This window comes from Staurois parvus, unplaced genomic scaffold (genome assembly GCF_062004578.1).
Source record: "Staurois parvus isolate SC_StPar_1 unplaced genomic scaffold, SC_StPar_1.0 ptg000019l, whole genome shotgun sequence".
In the NCBI taxonomy this organism is placed as follows: Eukaryota; Metazoa; Chordata; class Amphibia; order Anura; family Ranidae; genus Staurois; species Staurois parvus.
Genome location: NW_028317815.1, coordinates 29616470 through 29641373, shown reverse-complemented (window position 1 = coordinate 29641373; position 24904 = coordinate 29616470). Strand labels below are relative to the sequence as shown.

The 24904-nt window shown below is 42.2% G+C and overlaps 2 protein-coding genes across 2 annotated transcripts in view; both read left to right on the top strand.

Moving 5' to 3' along the window:
• HSPA14 (heat shock protein family A (Hsp70) member 14) overlaps positions 1-15976 on the top strand; it is a 40138-nt gene extending 24162 nt beyond the window's left edge. The window contains exons 12-14 of the mRNA XM_089686059.1: positions 5936-6109; positions 6613-6683; positions 12992-15976. Of these exons, the coding sequence (XP_089542185.1) occupies positions 5936-6109; positions 6613-6683; positions 12992-13070 (324 nt within the window). The 3' untranslated portion in view covers positions 13071-15976. The remainder of the gene's footprint in view (positions 1-5935; positions 6110-6612; positions 6684-12991) is intronic.
• A 5663-nt stretch (positions 15977-21639) lies between these two features.
• SUV39H2 (SUV39H2 histone lysine methyltransferase) overlaps positions 21640-24904 on the top strand; it is a 31457-nt gene continuing 28192 nt past the window's right edge. Inside the window, exon 1 of the mRNA XM_089686047.1 lies at positions 21640-21701. Within this exon, the coding sequence (XP_089542173.1) occupies positions 21683-21701 (19 nt within the window). The 5' untranslated portion in view covers positions 21640-21682. The remainder of the gene's footprint in view (positions 21702-24904) is intronic.

Genomic DNA, 24904 nt, shown 5'->3' with positions numbered 1-24904 from the left:
AGCTCTTCCATTGTTTTTTCTGAAGTTGCTTTGATTCCCAGACTAGTAATTCTCCTGGCCATACTATTCCAATATCTTTCTGTACTTTGAATCACTGACCTGGAACAACTGTACAGATCTGGAGTTCTGCTTTGATGATCTGCATGCTTATTTTGAGCCCGTCCCTGAAAGTACTGAAGCCAGGCAGGCAACTAGTATTTTCATAAGGAGGTCAGGAATGGCAGCCTCCATGTTCCTCCCAGATAATGATAAAAATGATGTTCCTACATGGGACCATAGAGAATGAATGTAGCCACTCTTCAAAAGGAAGTCCGATCACAGCAGGAATTCAGAGGTGTCTGAGAGAAATAGAAGGTACTTTTCTGAGTTAAGAATAATTACTTCAGATTTAGTTTTTTTGGGGGTTTTTTTCAAACAGAGTTTAGTGTCACTTTAATGCCACTTCCTGATTACATAATTTGGCCTTTGAGAGTGAAGACTAATACTGGCTTACCTCGGTTTACGAATTTAATTTGTTCTGCAGGACTTTTCGTATTGCGAAAAATTTGTAAACCGAAACGCGGTTTCCCATGGGAATGCATTGAAAACCAATTAATCCATTCCAGAGGTCAGAAAAAAGTGAAAAAAAAGTATCTGTTCAAAACTCTTTATAAAGTGAAGTTTAAAGGCATAAATACTGTACAGGGATATGATAAAAAAAAAAAATTGTAAATACATTGGAAACCAATTAATCCGTTCCAGAGGTCAGAAAAAAAGTATAAAAAAAAAAAACTCATCTGTTCAAAACTCTTTATAAAGTGCTCTTTAAAGGCATAGTACTGTACAGGGACATGATTAAAAAAAAATTTGTAAATACATTGAAAACCAATTAATCCGTTCGTATTGCGAAAAAAAATTGTAAACCGAGCCATTATTTTCAATGGATTTTCATTCGTAAACCGAAAATTACGTTAACCGAGGCGTTCGTAAACTGAGGTACGCCTGTACTTTGTACTTCCAGTTATAACGAGAGACATTCGGCTTGCTACTATGGTGCAGTGCTGTATACCTGACCACTTAATCACTAGGCACTAGTGCTGTCACTTTGAGGTGGGAGAACATTGTTTTTGGAATTATATGGGGTTACTCTTCATTCCTGCAGACAAACCACGGCAAAAGGAAAGTAGCTTATGAGGCTGGATTTTAAGAAATAACTGTTTCTTTGAGCCAAACAGGAAAAGCACTAGCTTACTTTAACCACTTCAATACCTGGCACTTTTACCCCCTTCCTGCCCAGGCCATTTTTCAGCGCTCTCAGTTTGAATGACAATTGCGTGATCATGCAATAAATTGTTATTTTGTTCACAGAATTAGAGCTTTCTTTTGGTGGTATTTAATCACCACTTGGTTTTTTATTTTTTGTTAAATAAATGAAAAAAGAATGAAAACTTTGAAAAGAAAAAACATGTTTTTTCTTTTTCTGTTATACAATTTTGCAAATAAATACTTGTTCTTCATAAATTTACGCCAAAATGTATACCGCTTCATTTCTTTGTTGAAAATAATAAAGAAAATTAGTGTATATTTAGTCTGTAGGAAAGTTTTTATAGAGTCCACAAACTATGGTATATATCTGAAAATCGATCAATCCTGATGTACGGACGCCATTTCTGTCTCATTTCTTGAGGCCCAAAAATGTCAGGACAGTACAGATATCCCCCAAATTACTCCTTTTTGGAAAGTAAACAGTCTGCAGTATTTAGTAAGAGACATGGTGAGTTTTTTTACGTAATTATTTGCCACAATTGTTTGTTTGGAAAATGAAGAAATTAAAAGAAACATTTACTTCAGTTTTTTTTTTTTTATTGTCACCAGTGTAGTGCAGCATCATCATATTAACTGGTGTGGTGGTAATCAGGGACACTGACTGGTGACTGTGTGTGAAGGGGGGGGAATGAATATATATATACACACAGCTAATTACATGACACAGATGGGCTGTGATTGGCCCCATCTGTACCAACTAGCAACACAATTGTATACAATGGTTGGCATGAAAGGAAGCCATCCATTGTTTACAATTGTCATGTGACCGGCTGTGATTGGTCACATGGTACCAGCAATGGGCAGCTACACAGATCAGTCATCACCCCACCACCACCACCACTAAAATTGTGTGCCCCCCTAAAACCCATTCTCTCAAACTTAGAATTTTATGTGTTCACCAATATTTGGAGATCAGGCTTTTAGTGATGAACCAAAGAAATCTTATACTGTGCTGTGAAACAGACATTTCCAAGGCTCAACCTGTATATATTCTCCTGTTATTTCATGGGTTGCCTTAGCAAACCCCTCCCAGAAGGCCTTTATCCTTGTACATTCCCACCGCAGATGAGCGAATGTTCCTGGCGCCTCACATCCCCTCCAACATAGTGCGGACACATCTGCCCCAAACCTCTGTGCCCTCAACAAGGTCACATACCACCTAGCAAAAAGTTTAAAGTACATTTCCATCGTCTTAGGATCAGTTAATGAGAAACATCCTAATTTTAAGACCTTCCTCCTCTGATTCTCATCTAGTTCCACTTCCATTTCCCAAGATAAGGTGGACACTCCAGTTCCCCCTCTTTCACCAACACCCTATATCCTTTTGCAGTACTGTGCTTAATACAAGGAGAGCCAAGTAACCTCTCTATTAATCTCAGCTTATCTTTCCCCATAGTGGTCTTGGCATTGTCTGTGCAAAATGTTGTATTTGTGCATATCTGCATTTATCTAATGGCATATTGCCCCATTTTAGCTTTAATTCAAAGAAAGTGCATAACCTATTCCCTTTCATCACATCCTGTAACTGTACCACCTCTTTTTTTGCCCATCTAACAACATATAAATAATTCTCCTTCCACGATGTAAAGTAATTTGTGTCTAACAATGAATTTAAAGGTGAATTGTGCTCCCGGTGATAGTGCCTACAAAGGCCATCCCATATTCTGAACACATTACTAATCTGGGTTTGTGCTATTTGCTAAATCTCTATACCTCCATGGGATCCTAACCATCTTACCTAAATTCACTTTACTTTGTGCATTCTCTATCCCTGCCCAGCTTTTACCTTCCTTATTATGTATCCAATGTACTATTTGTGTAATAGTGACCACCCAATAATACTTTTTAAAATCAGGTACCGCTAACCCCCCTGCTTTTTTTCTCTTTTGTCAATATGGCATGAAAGATCCTTGGTCTCCTAAGTACCCATATGTATTTTACTATGATAGATCTCAGATCTAAAATATTCCTAAGGGAGGATGATTGAAAGCATTTGGAAGTTATACAGTGGGGATCGAAAGTTTGGGCACCCCAGCTAAAAATGTGTATTAATGTGCATAAAGAAGCCAAGGAAAGATGGAACAATCTCCAAAAGGCATCAAATTACAGATTAGACATTCTTATAATATGTCAACAAAAGTTAATTTTATTTCCATCATTTACACTTTCAAAATAACAGAAAACAAAAAAATGGCGTCTGCAAATGTTTGGGCATCCTGCAGAGTTAATATCTTGGTGTAAGAGGTGGTACAGTTACAGAATGTGATGAAAGGGAATAGGTTATGCATTTTCTTTGAATTAAAGCTAAAATGGGGCAATATGCCATTAGATAAATGAAGATATGCACTGCTCTTTTAAGGTCTATCCATAGATTTTCAATTATGTTGAGGTCAGGAGATTGTGAAGGCCATGGCAAAACCTTCAGTTTACGCCTCTTGATGTAATCCCCCGTGGATTTCGAGGTGTGTTTAGGATCATTATCTATTTGTAGAAGCCATCCTCTCTTTAACTTCAGCTTTTTCACAGATGGCATCAAGTTACCATCCAAAATTTGCTGAAATTTTATTGAATCCATTTTTCCTTCTACTCGTGAGATGTTCCCTGTGCCACTGGCTGCAACACAACCCCAAAGCAGGATTGATCCAACCCCATGCTTAACAGTTGGACAGAGGTTCTTTTCATTAAATTCTGTGCCCCTTCTTCTCCAAATGTACCTTTGCTCATTCCGGCCAAAAAGTTCAATTTTAACCTCATTGGTCCACAGAACTTGTTTCCAAAATGCATCAGGCTTGTCTATATGTTCATTTGCAAAGTTCAAACGATGATTTTTGTGGTGAGGACGTAGAAGAGGTTTTCTTCTGATGACTCTTCCATGAAGACCATATTTGTACAAGTATCTCTTTATAGTGGAATAGTGTACCACAACTCCAGTGTCTGTCAGATCTTTCTGGAGGGATCGTGCAGTCAAACGTGGGTTTTGAATTGTTTTTCTCACAATCCTGCGAGCTGTTCTGTCTGATATTTTTCTTGGTCTTCCAGATCTTGCTTTAACTTCCACTGTTCCTGATGACTGCCATTTCTTAATTACATTCCGAACAGAGGATATTGACATCTGAAAACGCTTTGCTATCTTCTTATAGCCTTCTCCAGCTTTGTGAGCGTCAACTATTTTCAGTTTCAGTTTTCTAGACAACTGCTTAGAAGAACCCATGGTGCTGATTGTAGGGGCAAGGTCAGATGAGTCTGGGCATTTAAAACCTTTGAGATTGACATCACCTGGTCTTCCTAGACCATGATTGAAAACAATCCATGACACTGGCAGGTCTCAGCTTGGCAAAGGGGGCAGTGCATGCTATAAATTCTGCAGGGTGCCCAAACTTTTGCAGACGCCATTTTTTTGTTTTCTGTTATTTTGAAAGTGTAAATGATGGAAATAAAATCTAACTTTTGTTGACATATTATAAGAATGTCTAATCTGTAATTTGATGCCTTTTGGAGATTTTTCCATCTTTCCTTGGCTTCTTTATGCGCATTAATACAAATTTTTAGCTGGGGTGCCCAAACTTTCGATCCCCACTGTATATTATCTTAGGCAAAATAATCATTTTTAGTGCATTTATTTTGCTTAGCCACGAAAGGGGCCTATATCTCAAGGAGTTTAGACTCTCTTTAATCGTGTTAAGTAGAAGGTATAGTTAGCTGTATACAGGGCCGTGACAGATGATGGTAATTTAATTTTGATGCACCCTAATTCCTCCTTACACAATGCAAAGAGAAGCTGAGGCTGTATTGCCCAATGCTCTTTCCGTGGCACTGTTATGTTCAAAATCTCTGGCTTAAGCTGGCCATACATAGATTTTTTTCTTTCTAGAATTTTTGTTTCAGGAATATTCATTTTCTAATTGTTAGTGGAGTAAAATCGATGTTTGTTTTCGACAGCAGTGACGGGAAAATTTCAAAGGGGCAGGAAGGGATACTCTTCTTCAAATGCATTTTCAGCCCGTGCATGTGGTTATCGTTCAGAAATACATTCATTTTAAAATTGAATGTTAAAAGCAAAAGACAATTTTGGAATTACATTCATCCATTCATTGAATGTTCAAAGAATTTTCGTATGACTTTTCTTACGAGTTTTCTCGTCCTAAAATCTACATGTGTATGGCCAGCTTTAGATTTATTAATTTTGAAGTTCAATAGTTTCCCGTATCACCTTAACTACTCTAGCACCACTGGTAACGTAATCCTTGGACTAGTAATATAGACTAGACTAGTATATCGTCTGCGCACGCAGCCACTTTATAATCCTTCCTAGTCTCGCCCCCCTCAATGTCCACGCTCTTCCAAATCATGGACAGTAAGAGTTCCAGAGCTATCACAAAAGGCATTGGTGAAAAACAGACATCCTTACCTGGGGGCCATTAAATAGCTCAAAAAGAGGGGACAGGCTTCCATTTACTCTCATTTTTGCTGTTGGGTGGTGGTAGAATGCTGAAATTCAACGCATCATCCTAGTATCTAGAATAGCTAGATTTAACACTCCGATTTGGTCTTGCACTTTCAGACTTGTTGGTTGATAATTCATTATATGAGAATTGAGATGCTTATATCTGAAAACTGTATGTCTTCACAGGAAGCTGATGAGTCTGGAGCTGAGAAGTTCACCTTGTTGCTGCCTTCAGGAACACCACTTCCTGCTCGTAGGCAGCACACACTACAGGCATCGGGAAGCATCACCTCCGTGTGTTTGGAGTTGTACGAGTCTGTTCCTAAATCAAATATATCAGACAGCAGTAAATTTGCACAAGTAAGTAAATGCAGCATATAGTGCAATACAAAGACATGAAAGATGTCTCTTCTCTGGTACTTTAGCTTACGGTTACTAGTGTATGCAAATTCTATTATTTAATAAGGTATATTTAGTTCCAAACGGCTGAGAAGTTGGCTGGGATGGGTAAGATGGAAGATGTGTTTAGGATGCTATCATATGACCATTGTGTTTACTCCTACATGATCCAAATGTTTTATGTGGGTTTTCAGACACAATTTAAAAAATACTTTAAAGTAGTTGCCATTGTGGCACTTTATGTATTTTATTTATTATCCTCTTGCCAACCATGAAACACATATGTGCGACAGCAAGAAGAGCATGCCTTAATGCCCACATGTATACATCCATGACAGCTGAGAGTTCTGTGCTAGATTGTTTAGTCATTGTTTTCAGTAGAGCTTGACTAGGTATGTTGAAGAAGCCAATATGCAGATAAAATATGTAGCCAAAAATGTTTTGTTTTTGTTATTTTTTTACAGATTGTACTTAGAGATTTGCAAAAGAAAGAAAGTGGAGTTCACGATATAGTCACTGTACTCACAATGAAGAGGTAATGTTTCATTTCTGTGTATTTTTTGACTTTGCAAAGTGCATTTGTGTCATTCTTTCACATCGTTTTGTTTTGACACAGAGATCAGAGTCCGGGACTGCAACTATACCGTGTGTGCGTGTGTGTGTGCGTGTGTGTGTGCGTGTGTGTGTGCGCGTGTGTGTGCGCGTGTGTGTGCGCGTGTGTGTGTGTGTGTGTGTATCTAATAAATATAAATACGGTTAGGTCCATATATATTTGGACACAGGTACAATTTTAGTTTTTTTAGGTATTTACCAAAACATATTCAAGCTATAGTTATATATTGGATATGGGCTGAAAGTGCACACTCTCAGGTTTAATTTGAGGGTATGTACATCCAAATTGGAGGAAGGGTTTAGGAATTACAGCTCTTAAGAGAAGCTATCTCCCCTTTTTTCAAGGGACTAAAAGTAATTGGACAATTTAATCAAAAGCTGTTTCTTGGCCAGCTGTGGGCTACTCCATTATTTCTTCATCAATTAAGCAGGTAAAAGGTCTGGAATTGATTCTAAGTGTGGTATTTGCATGTGGAATCTATTGCTGTAAACCTACATCATGCATTCAAAGGAGCTGTCCATGCAAGTGAAACAGGCCATTGTAAGGCTTCAAAAACAAAATAAATCCATCAGAGAGATAGCAACAACATTAGGAGTTCTCAGATCAACAGTTTGGTACATTCTGAGGAAAGAAGAACGCACTGGTGAGCTCAGCAACATAGAAAGGCATGGACGTCCACAGAAGACAACAGTGGTGGATGATCACAGGATCCTCTCTGTGGTAAAGAAAAACCCATTCACAACATCCAGATAAATGAAGGACACTCTCCAGAAGGTGTGCGTATCATTGTCAAAGTCTACAATCAAGAGAAGACTTCACGAGAGCAAATACAGAGGGTTCATCACAAGGTGCCAAAGCATTCATAAGCCTGAAGAACAGAAAAGCCAGATTAGACTTTGCCAAAAAAAATCCAAAAAAAGCCAGACCAGTTCTGGAAAAGCATTCTTTGGACGGATGAATCTAAGATTAATTTGTACTAGAATGACAGGAAGAAAAAAGTGTGGAGAAGGCTTGGAACAGCTCATGATCCAAAGCACACAACGTCATCTATAAAATATGGTGGAGGCAGTAGGATGGCATGGGCATGCATGGCTTCCAGTGGCACTGGGTCAGCCGGATTAATTATGCGGTGTTTACAGATATACTGTCAACCCAGATTCAGACAAATTCAGCAAAGTTGATTGGATGGCACTTCGCAGTACAGATGGACAATGATCCAAAACACACTGCAAAAGCAACTCAGGAGCTTTTGAAGGAAAAAAAGTGGAATATTCTGCAATGGCCGAGTCATTCACCTGATCACAACCCAATTTCACTTGCTGAAGGCAAAACTAAAGGCAGAAAGACCAACAAACAAAGAACAACTGAAGACAGCTGCAGTTAGAGCCTGGCAAAGCATCAGAAAGGAGGAAACCCAGTCTTTGGTAATGTCCATGGGTTCCAGACTTCAGGCAGTCTTTGCCAGATTTATTATGATTATATTAATTTGTCCAATTACATTTGAGCCCCTGACAATGGAGGGACTGTGTATAAAAATGGTTGCAGTTCCTAAAATTTGTACTTGATATTTATGTTCAACCCCTTGAATTAAAGCTGAAAGTCTGCACTTCAAATTTATTTGGATTGTTTCATTTGAATTCATACAGAGCCAAAAGTATGAAAATTGTGCCTGTATCCAAATATATATGGACCTAAATATATAATATTTCCTTAGCCTTATCTTATGACAGCTGTATGACCTGGTCAGTCCTAAAGTGAACCTAACCTAGTCTAAAATGTGTCTAAACTACCATCAGCACTGAAGTGCCTACAAGAAACTATGTAAATCTTCTTTTTGGAGCCAATGACATTAAGCCCAGCCTTCTCCCACTGTTAAGACACATCCTTGTGGACATCAGCGGCTGTAACTTGGGTTCTTCCTGCCTCTCTTAGCTCACTTTTTCCCCAGCCTCTAGCGATTCCAGCCATCCACTGGACCCCCTCCCCATCGCCTCTGGTCCCACCGTACCAGATTGCCAATCCCCTGCTGTCAGACAATGAAAAGCCTCCTCACAGGTCCAGGAATATGAAATCCTCTTCACTTTCTCTCCTCTCCTTGCAGTGCTGACAGTACTGACCAATCAGAAGTTGTCTAGATGGCTTAACAGTTGTGATAGCAGTAAATGTAAATTTTAAAACAAAAAAAAAAAGTGTTACAAAATGTAAAGTAGAATAAAATAAAGAAAAAATCCAAAACAAAAAATAATTTAAAGCACCCTATCGAGCCATGAACACACATATATGTCAATAACAGTTGTGCAAAACATACAGTCGTGGCCAAAAGTTTTGAGAATGACACAAATATTAATTTTCACAAAGTCTGCTGCGTCAGTTTTTATTAATTGCAATTCATCTGATAACTCTTCATAACATTCTAGGAGTATATGCAAAGTCCTTCTTTGCCATGAAAAGGAACTTTAATTCCAAAAAACATTTCCACTGCATTTCAACCCTGCCACAAAAGGACCAGCTGACATCATGTCAGTGATTCTCTCGTTAACACAAGTGTTAGTGTAGACAAGGACAAGGCTGGAGATCACTCTGTCATGCTGATTGAGTTACAATAACAGACTAGAAGCTTTAAAAGAGGGTGGTGCTTAAAATCATTGTTCTTCCTCTGTTAACCATGGAAAGGCAAGGAAACGTGAAGACATCATTGCTTTGCACAAAAAGGGATTTACAGACATGGATATTGCTGCTAATAAGATTGCACTTAAGTCAACCATTTATTCGATCATCAAGAACTTCAAGAAGAGAGGTTCAATTGTTGTAAAGAAGGCTTCAGGGTGCCCAAGAAAGTCCAGCAAGTGCCAGAGCTGTCTCCTCACGTTGATCGGGGGAACCAACAGTGCAGAGCTTGCTTAGGAATGGCAGTAGGCAGGTGTGAGTGTATCTGCACATACAATGAGGTGAAGACTTTTGGAGGATGCCCTGGTGTTAAGAAGGGCAGCAAAGAAGCCACTTCTCTCCAGGAAAAACATCAGGGACAGACTGATAATCTGCAAACGGTAAAGGGATTGGACTGTTGAGGACTGGGGTAAAGTGATTTTCTCTGACGAATCCCCTTTCCAATTGTTTGGGGCATCCGGAAAAACCCTTGTCAGGAGAAGAAAAGGTGAGTGCCTCCATCAGTTCTGTGTCCTGCCAACAGTGAAGCATCCTGAGACCCTTCAATCAAGGGAGTGGGCTCACTCACAATTTTGCCTAAGAAAGAAGACAGCCATGAATAAAGAATGGTACAAAAACATCCTCAGAGAGCAACTTCTCCCAACCATCCAAGAACAGTTTACGAACAATGCCTTTTCCAGCATTATGGAGCACCTTGCCATAAGGCAAAAGTGAAAACTAAGTGGCTTGGGGAACAAAACATTGAAATTTTGGGTCCATGGCCAGGAAACTCCCCAGACCTTAATCCGATTGAGATCTTGTGGTCAATCCTCAAGAGGCGGGTAAACAAAAAAAACCCCTACAAATTCTGACAAACTCCAAGCTTTGATTATGCAAGAGTGGGCTGCCATCAGTCAGAATGGGGCTCAGAAGATGATTGACAGCATGCCAGAGCGAATTGCAGAGGTCTTGAAAAAGAAGGGTCAACACTGCAAATATTGACTCTGCATAAACTTAATGTAATTGTCAATAAAAACGTTTGACATTTATGAAATGCTTGTAAATATACTTCAGTATACCATAGTAACATCTGACAAAAAGATGTAAATACACTGAAACAGCAGACGTTGTGAAAATTTAATATGTGTCATTCTCAAAAATTTTGGCCACAGCTGTATGGTATTGCCACAGGCGACACGGTGAGAGAAATAATTTAGGCCCCTCTTTTACAGTTGGCTCTAAATTGACATGCTGTAAAGACATTTTAAAGCATCTCCTATTGATAATTTTTGGCAGCAATTTTTTGTCGATTCACGGATGTATGCCGTTGTGAGGCCTAATACATTTGGTATCTGTTGAGACAATGCCATCTTTTTTTATTTTAAACATTTTAAAACATTTGGAAAATAAATTTTGTTTGTGCGCACTAAAATTGATTTCAGTATATCGATTTCTATAACTCTAGATTCGGTAAGCAGTTGTAAAAATACACCGGGAAAATTGTAACTACTGTCCTTTTTATTCTACAGAGCCTCTGCTTTTAGAAAATATATCACATTTCAGGGGGTTAAGACATTTCTAGCCATAAAAGCAGATTTTTAATGTAAGTGAAAAATGAAAGAAAAATTGCTCCAGAGGGGAAGTGGTTAAGGAACTACTGCAAAGAGCAGATAAGCCTGAGCTTTTGGCAAGCTATAAAAAATCCCCCGGATTCACCCACCCACCCACATACTATAAAGCATACATAAATATTTTTTTTCCATACTCCTTTTGAAATTCTGTGTAGCTGTGAATAGCTCTAAGAGCTGGCTTTCATATATTGGGTATTTTGATGAGGTGTCTTGTATTCCAAGTTATATTTTTATACCTTCAAGTTTGAGGGCAAAAATAGCTGTGAGGGAGCAAAAGTCAGGAAGAGGTCCAGTAATTGTATGGTTTTAACAATGCTAGACCTGCTCTAATGGCACAAAGTTCACAAGCAAATGAACAGAGTTATTGTTGCATATACACTCACCGGCCACTTTTTTAGGTAAACCTTGCTAGTGCCAAGAAAATATCCCCCACACCATTACACCACCAAAGGCCTGAATCATTGACACAAGGCAAGGATGGATCCATGCTCTCATGTTTGTTTATGCCAAATTCTGACCCTACCATCTGAATGTTGCAGCAAGCAGTCTGCCCGTTCTCCTCTGACATCAACCAGGCATTTTCATCTACACAACTGCCACTCACTGGATATATTCTCTTTTTCGGACCATTCTCTGTAAACCCTAGGGATGATTGTACGTGAAAATCCCTGTAGATCAGCAGTTTTTGAAATACTTAGACCAGCCTATCTGGCACCAACAACCATGTTCACATTCATTCTAAAGCTCGGTTTGAACTTCAGCAAGTCGTCTTCACCACACCTACATGCCTAAATGCATTGAGTTGCTGCCATGTGATTGGCTGATTTAGCAAATTGTGTTACCAAGCAGTTGAATAGGTGTACCTAATAAAGTGGCTGGTGAGTATGTTCCTATGTGGTCCAGGCAAGGTTGGGTGTAATCTGCTCAAAAGAAAGTGTTTTTTTTTTTTTTTATTTTCTGGCCTTTGTTTGGGGTGTATTTATTAAAAAAAAATAAATAAATAAATTGCAGGATTAATTTCACAAGCATTCATCAAGCCACCACAGATATGTCACCATATTTTATCTTATATATTATTTCCTTTTATTTCAGCTTCATTTAGTGGCCAAATGTAGTATTTTGCTAAAACACCTCAATCGGGAAGATACTACATTATGGCCACTAGATTGTAGCAAAAAATGTACTAGGCAAATTACAGTGAGAATTTGTGATGGCTGGGCGAATAAATATACAAAATGACATTTGCCTTACATTTTTTTTTTTTTTTTTTTTAATAAATACACCCCTAAGTGTAGGGGTTTAGGGGCTCACCTCTTCCAAGTATCAAGAAGGCTGGAATTCTTAAACAGACTTAGTAAGTTTAACAAAAAGCAGTTTTTGGCTGCAAATGCAAAATAGTGTTTTGGGATGCACATGAAAAGATGCATTCACCATGATTTTTTTTTTTTGGTTGGGGATAAAGGTCCACTTGTTATCATGGCTTGTGAAAATATAAGTGCAGTTTTAATTGGTGTTAGAAATATGGATGTTTCAAAAAATGAATATACTGTTTTATTATAACAGTCTAGTATTGCATCATTGCTAGGGTTAAAGGATAAATGCAGTTCCCATTAAAAAAAAGTTCATATGCTGTCCTGATAAAAAAAAAAAAATAATATATGTAAATACAGATTTCAGTCTCGCTGCCCTGCAAGATCAGGCAGCATTCCCTAGAAACTAGCTATCTGCAATACCTGGCATGCGTCTGCTGCACAGTGGTACATAGGTTGTCCTCCCGGAGAATGTTAGCATTATACAACCTTACTAATGCCAGGGCAGTGAGATGTCAAGCAAGCTTGAACCTATAATCTGTATTCATATGTACAGTACTTGTATGAATGGAACATATGGGACTACAGCAGTATTTTGATGATGCAAATTATTATTTTCCCCATTGTTTTTATCTTTTTACAGAGATGGATCATTACATGTAACTTGCACTGACAAAGACACTGGAAAGTTTGAGATGATTACAGTAGAAGAGTCGTCATAATGATTCTTAATAACCATATATCATTCCACAAAAAAACATGCTTTCAAAGATGCCATTAGCATCAGAGTGCACAAACCAGGAAAGCTTTCAGTGAACGGTGCATCTGCGTTGCTTATTTTTCTTGCAAATGCTGCAACAACATCTGAAATTCATGTGGTCACAACTGAGTTTTTTTCTTTTAGTGGAAAGTATAAGGATTTCTGCTGGCCCTTTCAGCTTCTGGAAATATTTCAGTATTCATGTTGTAAGCATTTCAAATGCCCTAAAGCACATTGCTTCATATGGAGGTAACATAAAATAATTTGACACGGTATTATTTTAATATTTTTTAACACTTCCCCCAAGGCATGAGAGCTATATTGTCATTAAAATGAACTGGATTATTGCACATAAATGAATCTTCTTTCAATGATATTCATATTTGACCCTTTTACAAACACTGTAGCTCCAGGACTTATGGAGAACAATTAATAGTCTTACATTTTTCTGTTATTGGAGACCTTTTTGTGTTTGTTAGTATCCTAAAACCTGACTAATCAACATTTAAGTTGCTGTTGCCTTTCTATTTTTGTAAAGAAGAACCTTTAGTTTAGATTACACAAAGTTATTATGTGCTTTATTTAAACTGTATTAAGTAAAATCCAGCATATATCAAAATATATATCATTTGGTAATTTTTTAAATGGTTTGGTTGATGTCTGCTGTTTATTCATATAGTATTTTAGTTTACACTGCCTGTGGCACATGCAAATTGCAGTGTACACTCTCGCCATCTGGAAGAATGAAGAAGAAGCGAGCTAAAGGACCAAGATAAGGAAACTTCATTGCACATGTCTGGGAGGTGTATCGATGCTATGTACCAAATATTTGAATGAGGAATATGGGGACTGTTCAAGAAGATTAAGAAACTGGCAATTGAGAAGAGACGGAAAGTGCAGAAATGTCTTTGCTTGGGGAAGACAAGCTTACAGATAAATTTGTCTTAGAGTATTCATACAATCTTTGTACAAGCAACTTTAGATTTACCAAAACTATGTAATATGAGGACCTATCCAATCAGACAGGCCCTTGCACGACATTAGTTTTTGGTAGATTTAAAGGAGATTGTATAATCAGATTGGGACCTTTTAGGTGAACCTTGTGCAAAAGTAATCAAGGTCTGATAATTTATCTATCTATGTTCTCCCATTCCAAAGCACTTTAGTTAAGTGAAGGGGAAAAGTTGGGTAATATACTTCTTTAGAGATTTTGGCACTTTGCATTCTTTGGGATCTTGCCAGAAAGAAGATAAAAGTATGGAAGTTGTACTACAGTAAGAGTAATTTTGTTATATTCTCTAAAAAATCCTCCCGTTTTATTCTTTTTATACACACACACACACACACACACTTTACGAATGTGGTGCATTGAACAGGACAATTCGTAAACTGAAATGCGGTTTCCCATAGGACTGCATTGAATACCAATTAATCCGTTCCAGAAGTAAAAAAAAGTCGCTGTCATTATAGGCCAGTGCTGGTTTTTAAATGTAATTACCAGCTTTTTTTTTTTTTTCTTCACTATAGCTCAGAGAATCGGCTGTGCCTTTCCCCCCAGCTAAAAGAAAAAAAGTTTCCTTTTCGTTTATTTCCCCAGTTAAAAGAAACAATGTTTCCTTTTAGTTTGTTTCCCGAGCTAAAAGAAAAAAGTATCCTTTAGCTTCGGGGAAAGTGACAGCTAATTCTGTGAGCTATAGTGAAGAAAAAAAAAAAAGCCGGCAATTGCATTTAAAAATCAGCACTGACCTACACTGTGTGTGTGTGTGCGTGCGTGCGTGCGTGCGTGCAAGCGAATTGGCATTGGTGGGGAAGGGGGCTTGTGGGGGGAAAAAAGTGGACCTTGTTTAGTAATGAAACAAATACATAGTGAGGTTGATTTACTACAACTGGATAGTGCAAAATCAGGTGAAGCTCTGCATAGAAACCAATCAGCTTCCAGCTTTTGTTTTGTCAAAGCTTAATTGAACAAACTGATCAATTTTTTTTTCAATCAGCCAGTGGGCTGATTGAAAAAACTGAACAGTTTCCCCTATCCACAAGCGAGGTGGATGGAGGAATCCGCCCTGCTGTTTTCTATTCTGACAATGGGAACTCCTCTGCTGTCAGGATACATTGATCAGTGCTTCAGCCAATTGGCTGCAGTGCTGAACGAAGGAAAATCTACCAACAAGTTGGTTTGAGAAAAGTCGATCATTAAATCGATTTCTCTGGAACAGGAATGGCCATAGATGGATTGAAATTCGTCCAGTCTGTGCTGAACCAGCTAAATTATGATCCATCTATGACCAGCTCAGGGGCGGACTGACCATTTAGGCACTCTGGCACTGCCCGGGGTCAGTAGGGGGCCCCATGAGATGCCCCTGATACCTTTCATAGGCTTTTTTGGGTGTGGTTTGAGTGTGGGCAAGGACACAGGAGCCCCATGATTTCTTATTGCCCGGGGGCCCCATGAGTTCTCAGTCTGCCCCTGGACCAGCTTAAGGCTGAGCTATGGAACTCTATAAACAGGCTTTTCTCAGCAAAGCAGTTAAAATCTAACTCCAATTGTGTTAAGAAAATACAATACCCTCTATTGCAAGATTTTTAGGAAACTCATTTTGGAGATCCATACTCTCTCTTTTCTCAGGGAACAGTTTTCCTGTGCCCTTTCTCAAAATGATTTCTAAATGGGAAGGTCCACCACCATTACAACCCCCAATTGCAAACGCAGTGTTTTGTAATAAGAACAGCTTGCAGTGTCTGTATTTCTTTATGCGAGGATGAGAAAATATCTTGCCAAAAATGTAAGCAGAAATTCAATCTTAGTCAACATTGATTATTTGTAATCCTCATGCTGCTATTAATAAATGGATAGGAATGTATATCATATTTACTTGTTCTAAACTTTTTATTTACATTTCTTCAGTTACTTCCTGGTTTCTATGCCTAGGCAAATGATGTCATACATCTTAGGAGTGTTCAGAAGGGGAGGAGGGGTTTTCTTGGCTACGCACTCCCTCCTGTGTGTATGCCTGAGCTAAGGGCAGATGGATTTGAGGAAGTAAACGCTACATGAATCATCTGCTCTTACTCAGGATGGCCATAGCCAGAAATGGTAGAGGGTGATTTTTAAAATGATTTCTGAGCAAAATAAAGCATGGAGACAGGAATGGATGGGGGAGTACTAAAAATGAATTAAATAGCATTTTTGTTTTGTGGTGCTCAGATGCAGTGTAGTTCTGCTTTAAACTGTTGTAGGGAATGCATGAACTATGACATGCCATCACAGACCGGGAGATTTCTTTAGATAAGTAGCAGACAGAACACCCTCAGGCTGATGTTTCAAAGCGATCGTGAAGGCAAAATAAAAAGGAGAGCATGCAGCACATCTCTGCAATACATAAACATTACTAAGTTTTACACTCTTAACTGCTGCCAGCATAACATACACTGCTCAAAAAAAAAAAAAATTCAAGGAACACTTTGAAAACACATCAGATCTCAATGAGTAAAAATATCATGCTGGATATCTATACTGATATGGACTAGGTAATGTGTTAGAAACGTAAGGAAGTCATATCGTTTGATGGAAATAAAATTGATCAACCTACAGAGGAAAGTGAAAAAATGATACAGCAGGCTAGTCCATTTTGCTGAAATTTAATTGCAGCAACTCAAAATGGTACTCAGTAGTTTGTATGGCCTCCACGTGCTTGTATGCATGCCTGACAATGTCGGAGCATGCTCCTAATGAGATGACGGAGGGTGTCCTGGGGTATTTCCTCCCAGATCTGGACCAGGGCATCACTGAGCTGGACAGTCTGAGGTGCAATCTGGCGGCGATGTGTTCTATTAGATTTAGGTCAGGAGAGCGTGGGGGCCATTCAATGATTAATTCAATTCCTTCATCCTCCAGGAACTGCCTGCATACTTTCACCACATGATGTCAGGCATTGTCTTGCACCAGGAGGAACCCAGGACCCACTGCACCAGCGTCGGCTCTGACAATGGGTCCAAGGATTTCATCCCGATACCTAATGGCAGTCAGAGTGCCATTGTCTAGCCTGTAGAGGTCTGTGTGTCCCTCCATGGATATGCCTCCCCAGACCATCACTGACCCACCACCAAAACAGTCATGCTGAATGATGTTACAGGCAGCATATCATTCTCCACGGCTTCTCCAGATCCTTTCATGTCTGTCACATGTGCTCAGGGTGAAACTGCTCTCATCTGTGAAAAGCACAGGATGCCAGTGGTGGATCTGCCAATTCTGATGTTCAATGGCAAATGCTAATTGAGCTCTATGGTGCTGGGTAGTGAACACAGGGTCCACTAGAGGATGTCGAGCCCTCAGGCCACCCTAATTTCTGATTGGTCAGAGACATTCACACCAGTGGCCTGCTGGAGGTAATTTTGTAGGGCTCTGGCAGTGTTCATCCTGTTCCTCCTTGCACAAAGGAGCAGATACCGGTCCTGCTGATGGGTTAGGAACCTTCTACGGCCCTGTCCAGCTCTCCTAGAGTAACTCCCTGTCTCCTGGAATCTCCTCCATGCTCTTGAGACTGTGCTGGGAGACACAGCAAACCTGGCAATGGCACGTGTTGATGTACCATCCTGGAGGAGTTGGACTGCCTGTGCAACCTCTGTAGGGTCCAGGTATCGCCTCATGCTACCAGTAGTGACACTGACCCTAGCCAAATGCAAAACTAGTGAAAAACAGAAAAGATGAGTAGGGAAAAAAATGTCAGTGGCCTCCACCTGTAAAACCATTCCTGTTTTGGGGGTCATCTCATTGTTGCTCATCTAGTGCACCTGCTGTTAATTTCATTAACACCAAAGCAGCTGAAACTGATTAACAACGCCCTCTGCTACTTAACTGACCAGATTAATACCCCAGGAGTTTAATTGACTTGATACTATACTCTAATAAGTGTTCCTTAAATTTTTTTGAGCAGTGCAGTATGGTAGTGACAGTGCTGGCATGTAAAACTTCCAGATGATATAGATTTGTTTACATTTTTTTCTCCTGACTGATAACTTTCTTGCAGAGAAAAGTGCCACAGGATGGGGGAAATTCCCATGCCACTGCTGCAACACAGCAATATATACTTTATGTATCTGAGGCCACCTACAGTTTATACAGTGGATACATCTAGTAGTGAAGGTAATACAACCCCAATTCCAAAAAAAAAGTTGGGATGATGTGTAAAATGTACATAAAAACAGAATGCAATGTTCTGCAAATCTCATAAACCCCTATTTTATTAACAATAGAAAACTTATCAAATGTTTAAACTGAGAAAATTTACAATTTTAAGAATAATAAGATCATTTTGAAATTGATGACAGCAACATGTCTCAAAAATGTATGGGACGGGCAACAAAATGCTGGCAGCGTACAACTCCCTTTCCAAAAAAGTTGTGACAAGGCCACGTTTACTGCTGTGAAACATCTCCTCGACTTTTAACACTCTATAAATGTCTGGAAACGGAAACCAGTGTCTGGAGTTTTGGGAGTGGAATGTTGCCCCATTCTTGTCTGAGCATATGCTGCTCTAAAACCTGGATATATCTTTCAGCATTGATGGTGCCTTTCCAGATGTGCAAGCTGCCCATTCCATACACACTAATGCACCTTCGTACCATCAGAGATGCAGGCTTTTGTACTGAGCACTGATCACAAGCTGGAAGGTCCCTCTCCTCTTTAGTGCAGAGGACATGGCACCCATGGTTGCCAAAAAGAATGTCAAATTTAAATTCATCTAAGAACAGAACAGTTTTCCACTTTGCAACAGACCATTTAAAATGAGCTTTGGCCTAGAGACGATGGCAGTGTTTCTTGATCATATTCAGTTATGGCTTCTTTGTATGATAAACCTTTAGCTTGCATTTTTGGATAGCATGCTAAACTGAGTTCTTAGACAGTAATTCTGGGAAGTATTCCTGAGCCATGCAGTGATGTCCATCACAGAAACATGCCTGTTTTCAATGCGGTGCTGTCTGAGGACCTAAAGATCACAAACATCCATTACAGTACACAGAGATTTTTACAGATTCTCTGAATCTTTTCTTGATATGTACTGTAAAGCTAAACAAAATAATTAAAGGCAGCCGCTCACCTGTCTTACGAGCCAGCGGTGTACTCACCACAGCCTCGCTCCCCGGCATCTCAAGTGTGGGCACCCGCCTGTGACAGCTTGCAGCTTTACAACCGGGTGCCCACTGTGCATGCGTGAGTAGCACTGCGCCTTGTGAATGGTCCCGTAGTCTTCTGGGACCTGTCATGTGTCCCAGAAGAGTATAGGGAGGACAACTTCTGCTTCTGAATGCCTGTGTGGTCAGAGCAGAAGTGGAAGCGGGTACCTGTCAAAATTGGTTACTTGCTTCCCCCTTCCCCAGGGAGCTGGTGACCAGTACTTAAAGCAGAAGTTCCCCTTTTGGGTGGAGCTCCACTTTACAGTCTTTGCAACTTTATTTTGAGGAACATTGGTCTGAAATTGTTCAACAATTTTTAGACACAGCTTTCATAGATTGCTGATCCTCTGCCCATCCTCATGTGAGGTAAATTAAACTAGAACTAAAACCTTTTTTTCATTTTGGATAGAGTAAGGAAGTGTTATAACCACTGGTTTTTCTTTTGCCATCTCTGTTCCATTGGGTAGACTTCCCTTCACTTCCTGTCCCATAGCCAAAACAGGAACTGAGGAAATCCCTGCAAAGTAAGGAAATCTCTTGGAGCCCCCAAGAACGAATGTTCCCAGTGGACGATTTCCCCTCTATAACTTTGGGACAACCCAAAATTTGTAATTTGCTTTTATTTTCACTTTTGATGATAATGGTAAAAAGGACAAATAAAGAGAATGAATCTCCATAATGGGGGCAAAGACAGCAATAAAAACTGACGGGTTCTAAAAGTTTTGCCTTCAGTTTACTTTAAACAACTGTGGGGAGGGGAAAGGTGTAGATTTTGCCTGTGGTGGATCTTTAACCTTTTAAAGTGTTACTAAACCCAGGACCCTGCATTCACTATACCTGGCCTCCCACAGTACACACGACATGGAAATGCAATTATTTTAGTAAATATAAACAGCTAAATATCTTTTCTTAGCAGTTACAGCAATCTTGTGACTTCTCTATCAGTGTCCAGCAGAGCACTGGTTATAGCTTGTAGGAGGAGTTTTCTTTCTGCTCTAGGAAGATGCAAAACCCCTGACCTCTGTCTGGACAGTGCTGGTTGGCCCTGTGCTGATCACATGCTCTCTCCCCCCCCCCAAAAAAAAAACCTAGCAATACACACTAAACTGAACATGTGCAGAATGGCTGCGGGTTCAGTCTATCTTATCAGGGGATAAGAAGTGGACATTTGAACATGAGGAGGAGCAGAGAAGTCTGGATCAAATGGCCTTTTTACACAATGCAGAGGATTAACCCCTTATGTTCTACAGGGAGTATACCAAGCATGCTCTACTGCATATACAGACTGATTATACAGTTTTGGATTTAGTAACACTGTAAAGCGGAGTTCCACTCACACTGTTAAAAAATAAGTCAGCAGCTATAAAAACTGTAGCTGCTGACTTTTAAAAAACAGCCACTTACCTGTCTCTCAGTCCTGTGGTGTGTCCCCCACAGCCCGATTCACTGGCTGTCCTGGATTCCAGGAGGCCGGCATCTTTAGTGTGGGCACCCGGCTGTGATAGCTTGCAGCTTCCCCACTGCGCATGCACGAGTAGCGCTGCGCTTCATGAATGGTCCTGTAGTCTTGTGGGACTAGAGCTTTCTTTTGGTGGTATTTGTCACTACTGGGTTTTTATTACATAAATGAAAAAAGACTGGAATATTGAACAAATATATATTTTTTACTTCCTGCTATAAAACATATCCAATAAAAGATTTTAAACATCAAAATTCTCCATAAATGTAGGCCAAAATGTATTCTGCTACATGTCTTTAGTAAAAAAAATAAATAAATCCCAATACATGTATGTTAATTGGTTTGTGTGAAAGTTCTAGTGTCTACAAACTATGGTAGATAGTGAAATTTCTATGTATTTTTTTAATACTAGTGATGGCAGTGAGAGGGTGTGGCAATCTGACACTGTGGGAACTGGCTGACACTGATAGAGTGATCAGTGCTAATAATATACACTGTCACTGTACTCATGACACTGGCTGGGAAGGGGTTAACGTTAGAAGAAGTAAATCTGATCCATTGCTAGCTATTTACTAAGGCTAGCAGCAGCAGGATTAGAAGTAGCCCTTCCTGAGTGACGTGGCTCCTGAGTGCTGGTCTATGGAATGGTTATCTAGTACAGTCTATCGTCCCTCGTACTGCAGTGTGTACAGGAATGACGCTGAGCTGTCAGCAGAACATTGGGGAATCCCTCCGGCTCTGTACACAGCGGACAGCATATTGGCGGCAAACAGTTCACATTCAAGTTAACCGCTCTCTGCTGATTGGCCGGCCTTTCCGTGACGTTGCCACGTGGGCGCGTCTAGCGAGGAGGTTAATGTAAGCGGATTGGGTGGCATTCGTGGAAAACGGTAGCGGGGTTGTCACGTCACGGGTAGAGCCGCTGATTGGCGGGGGACAAGATGGCTGCGGCTCGAGGAGGTGAGTTTAGATTTGAGTATGTGAGCGCGCGGGATATGAAGAGCGCCGTGTTCTCTGTGCCGGTGTGATAGGACGCCGGGCTCCTCTGTACACCGCTCCACGGCGCTGTGCTATAGGCTGGATGTACCGCTCTGTCACCCCCCCCCCCCCCACTATCGGAATGATGCGGGACTGCAGACACTGAGTTGTGTACACCTCCCATAGACCGTCATGATACGTGTGTGTGACTTCCCATAGACAGTCAATATGTGTGTGTGTGAGACCTCCCGTAGACAGTCAATACGTGTGTGTGAGACCTCCCGTAGACAGTCAATACGTGTGTGTGTGACCTCCCGTAGACAGTCGCGATACGTGTGTGTGTGACCTCCCGTAGACAGTCGCGATACGTGTGTGTGAGACCTCCCGTAGACAGTCAATACGTGTGTGTGTGACCTCCCGTAGACAGTCGCGATACGTGTGTGTGTGACCTCCCGTAGACAGTCGCGATACGTGTGTGTGTGACCTCCCGTAGACAGTCGCGATACGTGTGTGTGTGACCTCCCGTAGACAGTCGCGATACGTGTGTGTGTGACCTCCCGTAGACAGTCGCGATACGTGTGTGTGTGACCTCCCGTAGACAGTCGCGATACGTGTGTGTGACCTCCCGTAGACAGTCGCGATACGTGTGTGTGTGACCTCCCGTAGACAGTCGCGATACGTGTGTGTGTGACCTCCCGTAGACAGTCGCGATACGTGTGTGTGTGACCTCCCGTAGACAGTCGCGATACGTGTGTGTGTGACCTCCCGTAGACAGTCGCGATACGTGTGTGTGTGACCTCCCGTAGACAGTCGCGATACGTGTGTGTGTGACCTCCCGTAGACAGTCGCGATACGTGTGTGTGTGACCTCCCGTAGACAGTCGCGATACGTGTGTGTGTGACCTCCCGTAGACAGTCGCGATACGTGTGTGTGTGACCTCCCGTAGACAGTCGCGATACGTGTGTGTGTGACCTCCCGTAGACAGTCGCGATACGTGTGTGTGTGACCTCCCGTAGACAGTCGCGATACGTGTGTGTGACCTCCCGTAGACAGTCGCGATACGTGTGTGTGACCTCCCGTAGACAGTCGCGATACGTGTGTGTGTGACCTCCCGTAGACAGTCGCGATACGTGTGTGTGTGACCTCCCGTAGACAGTCGCGATACGTGTGTGTGACCTCCCGTAGACAGTCGCGATACGTGTGTGTGACCTCCCGTAGACAGTCGCGATACGTGTGTGTGACCTCCCGTAGACAGTCGCGATACGTGTGTGTGACCTCCCGTAGACAGTCGCGATACGTGTGTGTGTGACCTCCCGCAGACAGTCGCGATACGTGTGTGTGTGACCTCCCGCAGACAGTCGCGATACGTGTGTGTGTGACCTCCCGCAGACAGTCGCGATACGTGTGTGTGTGACCTCCCGCAGACAGTCGCGATACGTGTGTGTGTGACCTCCCGCAGACAGTCGCGATACGTGTGTGTGTGACCTCCCGCAGACAGTCGCGATACGTGTGTGTGTGACCTCCCGCAGACAGTCGCGATACGTGTGTGTGTGACCTCCCGCAGACAGTCGCGATACGTGTGTGTGTGACCTCCCGCAGACAGTCGCGATACGTGTGTGTGTGACCTCCCGCAGACAGTCGCGATACGTGTGTGTGTGACCTCCCGCAGACAGTCGCGATACGTGTGTGTGTGACCTCCCGCAGACAGTCGCGATACGTGTGTGTGTGACCTCCCGCAGACAGTCGCGATACGTGTGTGTGTGACCTCCCGCAGACAGTCGCGATACGTGTGTGTGTGACCTCCCGCAGACAGTCGCGATACGTGTGTGTGTGACCTCCCGCAGACAGTCGCGATACGTGTGTGTGTGACCTCCCGCAGACAGTCGCGATACGTGTGTGTGTGACCTCCCGCAGACAGTCGCGATACGTGTGTGTGTGACCTCCCGCAGACAGTCGCGATACGTGTGTGTGTGACCTCCCGCAGACAGTCGCGATACGTGTGTGTGTGACCTCCCGCAGACAGTCGCGATACGTGTGTGTGTGACCTCCCGCAGACAGTCGCGATACGTGTGTGTGTGACCTCCCGCAGACAGTCGCGATACGTGTGTGTGTGACCTCCCGCAGACAGTCGCGATACGTGTGTGTGTGACCTCCCGCAGACAGTCGCGATACGTGTGTGTGTGACCTCCCGCAGACAGTCGCGATACGTGTGTGTGTGACCTCCCGCAGACAGTCGCGATACGTGTGTGTGTGACCTCCCGCAGACAGTCGCGATACGTGTGTGTGTGACCTCCCGCAGACAGTCGCGATACGTGTGTGTGTGACCTCCCGCAGACAGTCGCGATACGTGTGTGTGTGACCTCCCGCAGACAGTCGCGATACGTGTGTGTGTGACCTCCCGCAGACAGTCGCGATACGTGTGTGTGTGACCTCCCGCAGACAGTCGCGATACGTGTGTGTGTGACCTCCCGCAGACAGTCGCGATACGTGTGTGTGTGACCTCCCGCAGACAGTCGCGATACGTGTGTGTGTGACCTCCCGCAGACAGTCGCGATACGTGTGTGTGTGACCTCCCGCAGACAGTCGCGATACGTGTGTGTGTGACCTCCCGCAGACAGTCGCGATACGTGTGTGTGTGTGACCTCCCGCAGACAGTCGCGATACGTGTGTGTGTGTGACCTCCCGCAGACAGTCGCGATACGTGTGTGTGTGTGACCTCCCGCAGACAGTCGCGATACGTGTGTGTGTGTGACCTCCCGCAGACAGTCGCGATACGTGTGTGTGTGTGACCTCCCGCAGACAGTCGCGATACGTGTGTGTGTGTGACCTCCCGCAGACAGTCGCGATACGTGTGTGTGTGTGACCTCCCGCAGACAGTCGCGATACGTGTGTGTGTGTGACCTCCCGCAGACAGTCGCGATACGTGTGTGTGTGTGACCTCCCGCAGACAGTCGCGATACGTGTGTGTGTGTGACCTCCCGCAGACAGTCGCGATACGTGTGTGTGTGTGACCTCCCGCAGACAGTCGCGATACGTGTGTGTGTGTGACCTCCCGCAGACAGTCGCGATACGTGTGTGTGTGTGACCTCCCGCAGACAGTCGCGATACGTGTGTGTGTGTGACCTCCCGCAGACAGTCGCGATACGTGTGTGTGTGTGACCTCCCGCAGACAGTCGCGATACGTG